The 12,105-nt window shown below is 40.4% G+C and overlaps 1 protein-coding gene across 1 annotated transcript in view; it reads left to right on the top strand.

Moving 5' to 3' along the window:
• The first annotated feature begins 3,636 nt into the window (after nt 1–3,636).
• Nucleotides 3,637–12,105, top strand: part of CCDC168 (coiled-coil domain containing 168) — a 30,390-nt gene continuing 21,921 nt past the window's right edge. The window contains exons 1-3 of the mRNA XM_045055666.1: nt 3,637–5,117; nt 5,245–5,278; nt 5,381–5,420. Of these exons, the coding sequence (XP_044911601.1) occupies nt 4,692–5,117; nt 5,245–5,278; nt 5,381–5,420 (500 nt within the window). The 5' untranslated portion in view covers nt 3,637–4,691. The remainder of the gene's footprint in view (nt 5,118–5,244; nt 5,279–5,380; nt 5,421–12,105) is intronic.

Below are 12,105 nucleotides of genomic sequence, written 5' to 3'. Positions count from 1 at the left end.
GAACTTTTGTCTTATTTTCTGTGCAACTGAGAAAGTAGTCTAATTTTGCAGAGCAGTGTCTTTAAAAAAGGAAAATAAGCATTACATTACTGTGCTGAGTGTGGTCAGTTTTATAGAATGTATACACTCATTCACCTAATCTTTTAAATCTCAGTTAAGGGATAGGAGGGAAGATACATTTTCAAATATGGGGACCCTGAACATTGTTTTTGGAAAGAAGTAACAACTTTCATTCAAGAAAGGTTTACCGGGAGCACCTGGGTGGTTTAGTCGGTTAAGCGTCTGATTTCAGCTCGGGTCATGATCTTGTAGTTTGTGAGTTTGAGCCCTGCATTGGGCTCTGTGCTGGCAGCTCAGAGCTTGGAGCCTGCTTCAGAGTCTGTGTCTCCCTCTCTCTCTACCCCTCCTCCACCCACGCTGTCTCTCCCCCTCAAAAATAAATAAACATTAAAAAAGTAAATGTTTACTGAAGGCCTGTTACAGGCAAAGCTTGATTGGGTTTGCAAAGATGAGTAAATACTTAGAGCTTAACTATAACAGAGGAACTTGATGTCTCGACCTCTCCGAATAAGAGGAGAATGAAATAAGGACTAACATCTGTGCTGAAATCTAGGCAGACTTAGGGCACTTCATTTTGTCTTAGGAAGTTCAGTCAATACCTGGACTGGACTTGGAATGGTGTTATATATTAAAAACACAGTGTCCGTGTTTCCTACGACGGGCACAAAATGTGATGGGGCTGATGATGTGTAAGTTTGTAGTGAAGGGTGTTTTTCTATAGTAAGATACTGACTCTTTTTCCTGGCCTCTCTACTGCTCTAATATTAGGCCCTTCAGACAGCCTCAAGGTGGATTGGACAGCTTGCTGACTTTTGAGGTCCCTCATTCTCTGGTGGGGTCCATGGATTTTAATTATTTGTTAATTTTTCTCAATAGTGCATAAAGAACAGAAACCTGGGTAACAGTGTCCAAATCGTTTATATTACAGAGTGAAATTACGTACCACTATGAAATCAAAATGTCAGTGTCACTCAGGATGTAATAGTTACTTTTTGACTAAATTTCTTAAACGAGACTTAAAAAAAATTTTTTTTTAACATTTATTATTGAAAGAGAGAGAGAGCATGAGGATGGGAGGAGGGGCAGAGAGAGGAGGAGACACAGAATCCAAAGCAGGCTCCAGGCTCTGAGCTGTCAGCACAGAGCCCGACGCAGGGCTTGAACTCACAAACTGCAAGATCATGACCTGAGCCAAAGTCAAACACTCAACCAACCAACTGAACCACCTAAGCACCCCTGACAAGGCTTAAATTTTAAAAAATAGTACATAGTACATAATCATTGCCTAACATTTGAAACTTTAAAACACTACTGATATCAAGGTATTATAAACACATAAAACACATCCAGAGCTGACAAATATAATTATGGTCTACAAACAAATACAAATCAATTGGGAAATATTAATATTAAAAGAAATAAAACTAGTGGGAAAATAAAAAGGAAAACTTACTATAGAGCAGACCATAACATAAAAAGGACAGTGAAGAAGGTTAAAAGGTTACTAACCAGGCTATGTAGTCATATTTGTTGGCAAATTAAACTATAGGGATAATATAGGTGACCAAAGATACTACATCAAACAGAGATGACGTAGATGGTCTTTTAAAGTTGATTTTTCCGTGAGTTACTTGTAAGAAACCCTGATTGGTGAAATAGCTTGTCATTTGAGAGCTGTGTACCAGGGCAGGGCTGGGGAGTGTACAGCTCCCAGAGAGATGAATAGTATGTCTAGGGCTGGAATGAACATTTGTGAAAAGGGCCCAGCTGCTCCTCACAGATTTGCCATGTCTTGCAGGGAAAAGTTTGAGATGATGGTTAAAGAGCTGTCCTGGCACCGCCTCTGGTGGGCACCCTCAATAGCACGACCACCACCTAGACCAGTAGTTCTCCACCAGGAGTGATCTGGCCCCCTAAGGGACGTTGGCAACGTCTGGGAACTTTTGGTGGTTATGGCTGGGGTGGCGGTGCTACTGGCATCCGATAGGCGGAGGAAAGGGATGCGGCCAGCAGTCTAATGCGCTTGGCAGCCAGCCGTAACAAAGCAGGATCTTATCCACAATGTCCGTGGTTTCCAGGTGGAGAACCTGGGGGTTATCTTGAAATCCTTTCTCCCTCACCATTAGCTTTTCTACCCCCTTCCAAATCCATTTGTTCCTTATAAATACGTTGCCAGATCATGAGTTTCAGTGTCTGATTCTGTCATCTCTCTTGTTTATGCTGCCATTACTCTTAATCCAGGCCTTCACCAGTTCTCATCTGTGTAACAGCAGTCACCTAACTGATTTTCCTATTTTGTGGTCTCCTTGCTTCAACAAACCAACTGACACCCTCAAGTCAAAAACTATGTTGATGGATCTCCAAAAGTGACTACTAAGGTTGAAGTCCTTGGTTCAAAGCTCTTCACAATAGGCCCTATCAACATTGTAGCCCGATTTCCCCCATACTATGAACCTGGACAACACTGCACAGTCCTGCACAGCGCTCCGGTTAACCTGGACAACACAAAGTTTTGGAACAAGGCTTTCTGCCTCGTCTTCCTGAAACTTTCTTGTTGGTCCTCATCTGTTATCAAATCCTCCTCATCCTTTAACATGCTTATATTCTCTTTCCCCCTTCACAGCTTTTTTTTTAATTACTCCAACCAAGTAGCCCTCCTTGGAACTCATGTAGTATCTTCCTCTCTGTTCACATGCTGCCTTTTCAGTAAATTATTGGCATATTTGCACATCACAAATACCCCATGTCAGGGAATGATTTTCACTGATCTTTGTATCCATAGAGCCCTTTTTAGTTGTTCAGTGCCTTACATATTCATTATTGAATATTTGTAATTGAACTAAGATATTTATAAAGGGAGAATTTCTAACCACTATGAGCAATCCCTGGTTTTATATTGCTGTTTTATACACCTATTATTGGGACTTTTTCCTTATACATAAAAAAGGAAAAGCCTAGGGGCACCTGGGTGGCTCAGTCGATTAAGTGTCCGACTTCGGCTCAGGTCATGATCTCACGGTTTGTCGGTTCAAGCCCCGCGTCCGGCTCTGTGCTGGCAGCTTGGAGCCTGGAGCCTGCTTCAGATTCTGTGTCTCCCTCCCTCTCTGCCCCTCCCCTGCTCATGCTCTGTCTCTCTCTCTCTCTCAAAAATAGATAATGTAAAAAAAATTTTTTTTAAAAAAGGAGAAGCTTAGTTTCACAATGTCCAAATAGTGTGAAGAATGTGACCTTGGTACATATAATAGATATTTTAAAACTTAAACAGAATTTTTTGGAGTGTTCTCTTGTGTCTATATTTCTATTAGTGATGGAATTTCTCTGGTGTTCATTATTTTATTTTTTTATTGTCTTCATAATTTTAAGAAATAAATCCAGTTTAGCACTTTACTTTTTATGCAGTTTACTTGAGATTAACACAGGAAGAGGTTTCTGGTGTAAAGGACATCAGTGTCTACACTCAGAATTAGGTGACTATTTTTTTTTTTTTTAAGTTTATTTTTGAGAGCAAGTGTGTGAGTAGGGGAAGGGGCAGAGAGAGAGGGAGAGAGAGAATCCCAAGCAGGTTCTGTGCCATCAGTGCAGAGCCCGACACGGGGCTCGAAATAACGAACCCTGAGATCATGACCTGAGCTGAAACCAAGAGTCGGACGCTTAACTGACTGAACCACCCAGGTGCCCCTAGTAGGCAAGCCCATAGGAACAAACATGACAGAGCTCTAAAGGAGGATATTCTTTACCTCTTGCACATTCCCCATCAGCATGAGTGGTTCCTTGTCAGTTCTTACAGAGCTAGTCTGAGGCATACTAATCAGGGATTCAGTGCCATAAAGCTCTGCAAGGTCTCAGGAACTATAAAGTGTTAAGACATTGAGTACTGTTTACAGTAGTTCACATTAAATGAGTTAGAGAATGCCTGCTGTCAGGCAAGATAAATTGAGTCTGCCTTCTAGACTTTGAGAGAAAGTGAGCAGTACTTAAACCTGGCTCTTAAATACATGCGAATTCTGACATCAGGAAGCCTCACAAGGAGCCGTTCTTTGGAATCACTAGAGATAGGGCAAAAAGGGAATTCACCACCAGACAATTCCAGAATGTACCTTTGGTTTTCAGCATGTAACAGTAGATTGTTGAGGAACATTGCTAACAGGCCCCTCTGGCAAAAAGAAGTATAAAATGAGATGTTCTATCTTAAGAAAACAAAATCAGGCAGGCCCATAAGAGACAGACAATAATATCTCACCCAGTGACAGTGAGACATACTAAAAAATGATTTGGTATCTGTCTGAAACTCAAACTGCAGCATTTCCTTTAGTTTTTTGTTCTGTTTTTTACTAACTCTGTCAACAGTACATTCATATTTTCCTAACCACAAGCACAAAATGCAGTATTCCTGGTGGTACTAGAAAATGGCTATGTCTAATTCAAGTTTGTTCTGCATTTTTTGAATTACAGGGTAGTAATCAACTGTACGAAGGGATTGTTTATAGAATTATATTTTCTTTTTGTGAAATTAATAAAGGATTATTTACAATTTTTAAATTTAAAAAACTACTAAAGCACCAAACATGTCTCACTAGTGGACTTTCATTATTGCTAAGGTAAGTTGATATGAGCTCAGTTGAATACCCACTATGACACGTGCTGTGCGTAGGCCCAGACCCGTCACTGCTGCTGCACTTGATCAAGACACTGAGCAGCACTGGACATTTTTTTCTGGCAGAGCATTGCATGGGGTTATGAGATGGGCATACCACCTTTTTGTGTTTTGGAGCATCCAAAATCGAAGACTTCAGAATGAGACCTCAGCCTATTTCACATTTCACATAAAAATGTCAACGGAATTTTATTTCTTTAAAAGAGCGGTGTGGAATAGACTGGAAGATAATACATTTTTGCCATTGTGGGAACTTGTAGAGTCCTGGACTCAAAATGACTGGATGGCAATCTTTTTTATAATTTTCCTAGGAATTATTTTTGAGATAATACTCATAAAGATTTATACATCCTTTCATAAGAAACCTGTACTTCCAGAAAAAGGTAGTTCAGGGGCCCAGGAGGTAAGAACAAATGGTTGATTTCTTTCTCCCCTGTTCTTCAAAATCACACATGAGGATAAATTATGAATTTAACTTTGATATTTGGGTTACTCCTTTAACATTTATCTTATTGTCTCCCTTGAAATAGAAGGAAGACTGTTGCCTGAAAAGCATGAAATTTGGTAAATATTATATCATTTCATATTTTAATATAAAGCTTGTTCAACCGGAGTTGCTTCTATTGGTGTCCTGACTTTTTTTTTTTACTTCCCACTTATCTCTAGATAACTGGTCAATTCGTTCATCTTCACCTTCGGAAGAAAGGTAAGTGATACATTGTGAAATTAAATGAAACAGGTTGGGTTTGTTCTATTCAAAATTGCATTTACATCTGAATTACAGAAAAGCGTTTTCCCATATGTAAAAAAGACCACAGCTCTTCGAAGTCATAATTCAGTCGAACATTGATTTTAATGGTTGCTCTGTTCCAAGCTGTGTTAATGACTTTTCATGTGCTATTAAAATTAACCTTCCAAGGAGGTGTATTATTACTGCTTATACAAATGAGGAAAAAGAATGTTTACAGAGGTTTAGTAACTTGCTTCCCTATCCAATCTCTTTCCCCCCACACACAAAGAAGCAGTAACACCAGTTCTGATCATTCAATTGAAAAAAATATCATTTAGCACCTACCGCAAGCCAAGAAACCCTAAGCTGGGTTCTGCAAAAGTGACACTGTTTATACAATCCCAAAGCATCCCAAAGGATGCTAGGGATTAAATATGACAGCACTAGTCTTAACTGCTATTAATATTTGAATTGCTCTTATCAAAACCCATTCGACAATTATTAGATATATCGTCTACAATGAACATTGTGTTTGATACTGGGTTACAAATAATGAGACAGTGTCTGTTCTCCACAAGCTCACTTTTTTTCCTTTTAATGTTTTTTAATGTTTATTTTTGAGGGAGAGAGACAGAGCATGAGTGTGGGAAGGGCAGAGAGAGGGAGGCAGAGAATCTGAAGCAGGCTCCAGGCTCTGAGCTGTCAGCACAGAGCCCAACATGGGGCTCAAACTCATGAACCTCAAGATCATGACCTAAGCCTAAGTCGGACGCTTAACTGACTGAGCCACCCATGCACCCCAAGAAGCTTACTTTCTTGTGGAGGAGACATATACATAAAGGATAATTGCATTGCAGTATGGTAGCATGATGATAGATACATTAAGAAAATATTGAGGAGATACTTAAGCCAGCAGGTGTGTTGGGGATGGCTTCATGAAGGTTATGCTGGAGCTGAATTTTATTTATTTATTTTTGTAAAGTTTATTTATTTATGTTGAGAGAGAGAGAGAGAGAGAGGGAGAGAGAGAGAGGCAGGGGCAGAGAGAGGGAGAGAGAATCCCAAGCAGGCTCTGCATTGTTAGTGCAAAGCTCCTGATGCGGGGCTTGAAGTCACAAACCACAAGATCATGACCTGAGCTGAAGCTGGTACGTTAGCCAACTCAGCCATTGAGGCACCCCTGGAGCTGAATTTTAAAGAATAAATAAAAATCAATCAAAAAAAGACAGCAGGGTGTGCCTGGGTGATTTCTGCTCAGGTTATGATCTCATAGTTCATGGGATCAAGCCCTGTGTTGGTCTCTGTGCTGACAGCATGGAGCCTGCTTGGGATTCTCTCTCTCTCTCTCTCTCTCTCTCTCTCTGCATCTCTCTCTCTCTCTCTCTCTCTCTCTCTCTCTCTGCATCTCTCTCTCTCCTTTGGAATAAATAAATTAATTTAAAAAAAGACAGCCATTTAGGAGGGTAAGGAGGGTATTCCAGGACATGAGTAGACAGAAGGAAATAAGAAACAGCAGGGCTTGTGCAATCAATTATGATTATTACAGGGAAAAGATATGGCTCCTATGGTGGTGGGCAGCATATTGTAGTGAAAAAACACACATTTTGAATTTTAAAAAGTCTGGGTTTAGATCATAGTTCCTCCTCTTAATGATACTATGATCTTGGTTTAAACTCACTGATACTCCATTTCCTTACTTTTCAAATAGCAGTTAGAAGAATTGCCTCTTAGTTAGAATGATATGTGTAACAAAGCAAAAATACTTTGCCCTGGTACCAGAATTATTTTGGGGGGACAGAGCTATGTTTAGGAGAGCATCTTTACTTATTCTGAAGGGAAACTGCTTGAATATTGGTAGAAGCCCATGCATAACACTGGTCAAAGTGCATCGCATCAGAGACTGAGTGAATTCTGTCTTGCTTATGAGATGGGAGAGAAGAGAAGGGTGGAGGGGTAAGCATAGAGGAAGGAGGAGCAGGGGGAAGGAGGTGAGGCTCAGGACTGAATGGCATAATGGACATTGAAGGATGAGACCAGCACTCAGTATCTGAGATCAGGGAGAGCCCTGCCGGCCCAGCGTAGTCTCGCTTATCTTACATTGATCAGGTTTTGGGGGATGGTTTGTTTCGAGATTGACCACAGCCTCAGAAGTGTGTTCCTGGGAGAGTTTGCCACCATTATATGACTTTCAAAGCTAGGAGCTGTCACCGACGGGTTATTTTAGAGTGTATCTCCTAAAGGGAATTATGATTGATAAAAGGATTTAAAAACAGATTTCGTATTTATTTGTTACTATGACTAGAGGACTGTCCTAGGACTACAGTCCATTGAATGACTTAATGGATTTACAACTATGGATATTTACTTGTTATCATGGCTATAGACCTGTTAGTCTTTTCCTAGGAGTGTGGGGATTTCTTTTTAAAACTTTGAAGGCCAATTGAGATTGCTGGGAGAGGCCAAAGGGCATTTCAAAAGTGGAGAGACATATCTAATGTTTAAGTGGGTGTTATTTGTGTTGCTGTAACCAACTTCCCTCCATTTCTGCCTTCAATTCTGAGCCACATTTATGGGTGGTTTGTGTATGTGGATTTCCGCCCCCCACCCCCACTTACTAAACTAAAAGAAAGGGTTCGATTGTATGTCTGGGTCAGCTTGTTGTGGATAAGGGTTAATAATCAGAAACCTACAGGCTGTGAGTGGTCACTTAGCAAATGTTTACCGAGTTCCAACTATGTGCCAGGCATTGCTGTTGGCCCCTGAGATCTATTACTGAATACAAAAGCAATGATTCTTGCCTTACATTTTATTTTTTAGAGTTTATTTTATTTTATTTTTTAAAGTTTACTTATTTTTGAGAGAGAGAGTGAGCACACACAGGAGGGGCAGAGAGAGAGAGAGAAGGAGAGAGAGAGAATCCCAAGTAGGCTCCACTTGCAGGTCTTCAACTAAGGAACCGTGAGATCAGGACCTGAGCAGAAATCATAAATCGGATGCTTGACTGACTTAGCCACCCAGGCGCCCCTGTTCTGTCTTCTATGTTAAAAAAAATTTTTTTTTTAAGTTTATTCATTTATCTTGAGGGAGACAGAGACAGCATGAATAGGGGAGGGGCAGAGAGAGAGAGAGAGAGAGAGAGAGAGAGAGAGAATCCCAACCAGGATCTGCACCACCAGCACAGAGCCTCAGGATACAATGAGGTCATCACTTGAGCCGAAACTGAGCGTCGGATGCCCAACTGGCTGAGCCACCCAGGCACCTCTGTCTTTTATTTTTAAAGGATTATTCTGCCAGTTGAGAGTAGACTATATTTAGTCAAGGGTCTAAGCAGATGGGCGGGCTATTGAAAATAATCCAAGTGAGAGATAAAGGTGACTGATACCAGGGTGGCAGCAGTGGGACGTGGTGCAAAGTGGTTGGTTTCAGGATGTGCTTAGAAAAGTAGAGTCAACAGGGTGCGGGTGTGAGAGAGAGAGGGGACAAAAATGAGTCCTGACAGTTTTGGCCTGAGCATGTAGAAAGATGCAGTGGTCAAAAACCCAGATGAAGAAAACTGAGGGGAGCAGGTTTTGATGGGGAGATCAGGAATTTTGTTTTGCACTTGTTGAATTAGAGATACTGAGTTGATATCCAATGGAGATAGTGGATAAGTGTTTTGGAAAAGATGTTTGGTAGAGATACTAAGTCTGGTGGTTGTTGGCATATGGGCAATATTAAGAGTTACAAGAGAGGATGAGATTTCAGAGGGACTGTGTGAAGAGAAAAGGAACAAGGACTGAGCCCTGAGACACTTCAAGGTGATCGGGAAGAAGAGGAGGAGCCATCAAAGGACACTGAGAAGGAGACACCAGGGAGTTAATAGGAAACCAGGAGAATACGATGGCCTGGGAGGTCATCAAGTGGACAGTACGTACAGCTGGTGTGCAAGATAGGTATCAGACCCATATCCCTTATAAATATAGAAGCAAAATCCTCAAAAACATACTAGCGACCCAAATCCAGCGGCATATTAAAGGGATTATACACTGTGACCAAGTGAGATTGTTTCTAGGAAGGCATGGTTGGCTCAACATATGAGAATTATCTACCATTGTCTTATTATGTTTAAAAACACAGTATTTTTGCTGAAATACATGTCTTGCATTTAAGCTTTCCTCTTTTTCCTGAAACATGCAGACATCAATTTTGTGTATTTCTTATTTTCTCACTATTTGTTCAACGTTAAGTGAATAATCACATTCTTGTCCTGATGAAATTTTATCCTAATTATGTCTCGACACTGTTGTAACTTATTGGAGTCACTTGATTCCCCAGAATGCTTATGTATCCTTCCTGTATCTGTTAGGATATTTTCATTCCCAGGGAACAGAAAACCATGATGCACACTGTCATACTAAGAGAATTTATGATATTATATAATGGGAATCCTGAGGCAGAATAGGCTGCAGAATGGATTGATACAGTAGACCAACAAGTTCATTAAGGTCCTGTATCTCTCCCTTTGCCTTTCTCAGTGTTAGTTTTATCTTGGGGGGGGGGGGGAAGGTGGCTATCAGAGTTTCAAAATCAGAGCAGCAATGTCCAGAGGAAGTAAAAGGCCATTTTTCTCTGTGTCTTTCTTAGGAACAAGGCAGCTTTCTCCATAAGTCCTTACAAATCTTTGTCTTATTCTAGGATCAGTTCATGTCCGCACCTAACCTAATCACTTGGAAGTGGAAACGAGATTACTATGTTAGACTTAGTCTAATCATTTGATGTAGAATAGATGTTAGAGAGTCCACTTCCATGATCATTATTCCAATCCAAAATTGTGCTGAGAAGCACTGACCTAACATGAAGGCTTTTCTCTCAATCAGAAATAAACAGCTGTTAAAATAATCTGGGTTTATATATAGAAAGCTACAGTTAGTTTATGGTATTGGACATTCTTCTGTTGTATCTAATAAATTTCCACAAGAATATTTAAAAAAATTTTTTTAATATGTATTTATTTTTGAGAGGGGGGGGTAGGGGCAGAGGGGGACAGAGACACAGAATCCAAAGCAGGCTCCAGGCTCTGAGCTGTCAGCACAGAGCCCGGCGTGGGGCTTGAACTCACAAACTGTGAGATCATGACCTGAGCCGAAGTCAGATGCTTAACTGACTAAGCCACCGAGGCGCCCATCCATAAGAATATTTTTAACCTTTGGGTGCCTGGGTGGCTCGGTTGGTTAAATCCAACTCTTGATTTCAGCTCAGGTCATGATCTCACAGTTTGAGAGATCGAGCCCCACATCAGGCACCTCACTGACAGCGTGGAGCCTGCTTGGGATTCTCTCTCTCCCTCACTCTCTGCCCTTCCCCTGCTGTCATGCACACATACTTTCTGTCTGTTACTCTCTCTCAACATAAATAAATGAACTTAAAAAAAAGAATATTTTTATTCTTGTCAAATTTGCATGCAGAGAACAGAAACAAACTGATATTTCTTGTAAAAGGATATGCAATAAAACCTTGGATTGTGAATAACTTGGTCTGCAAGTGTTCTACAAGATAAGCAAACATTTGATACTTTTTAACTTGATAAATGAGTGATGTTTTGCATTGTGGGTAGTACATGACACCGAATGTCACATGATCACAATGGTTCTTCTCCCTCTCTCTCTCTCTCTTTTTCTCTGTGAGATTGTGGGTGATCATCTCCCATGCTCGGATGCTTGGTCTCAGGCTACAGTGTTTGGCAGAAAGCAGTGATTTTTCAGAACTTTGAAAGGTGCCCACAACTGGCACTAGTGTATTTTTTGTCACTTCAAAGTACCTATGGACAGTCCTTTGTTTTTCCACACAACAGTAAGCTTAGGAATACTTTGCTTCATTCTAGGTCAGGCTGCCTGCAGATACAGACCCTTTCGTCTGCTGTCTTATTTCCAGTTACATTAAATACAGTGTATGGCAAGAGTTTATTAATACTGTACTGTAGTCAACATCCATGCGAGTATATAAAATGGCTCCCATGCAGAAAAAGAGTCCATTGAGCCAATAGATAGCAGTGAGACTGTCAGTGATAGTGAAAGTTGTTCTACACAATAACCCTTCTCTTGTCTCCCTCATACTAGCCACGAGGGTTTTCAAAGGTAAGTGCAGGTTAATTTATTTTTTTTTATATTTTGTATTTCCTTTATTATTTTCTATTATATTACAGTATTGTAATCATTTTATATGAATATTTTTGGGTTGAAGAATGAATCACTTGAGTTTCCATTATTTCTTAGGGGAAAATTTGCTTTGATATACAAGTGCTTTGGATTACAAGCATGTTTCCAGAACAAATTATGCTCACAAACCAAAGTTTTACTGTAACTTTAACTTGCAACTTTGACTCTTTGCTGTCAAAAGTTGACTTTGAGGGGCACCTGGGTGGCTCAGTTCGTCCAGCTTCCAACTCTCTGTTTCAGCTCAGGTCATGATCTCACAGTTCATGGGATCGAGCCCCGAGTTGGGCTCTGTGTTGACAGTGGAAAGCCCACTTGGGATTCTCTGTCTCTCTCTCTCTCTCTGCCCCTCCCTCACTTGTTCTCTCTCTCTCTTTCTCAAAATAAATAAATAAATTTTTTAAATAGACTTTGGGATAGGTTTTTGAGGTAAAAATCCCTCATTCTCTGAGAAATGAGAATAATTTACT

This window comes from Felis catus, chromosome A1 (assembly GCF_018350175.1).
Source record: "Felis catus isolate Fca126 chromosome A1, F.catus_Fca126_mat1.0, whole genome shotgun sequence".
Classification (NCBI taxonomy): domain Eukaryota; kingdom Metazoa; phylum Chordata; class Mammalia; order Carnivora; family Felidae; genus Felis; species Felis catus.
This window is presented reverse-complemented; position numbering and strand designations above follow the sequence as displayed.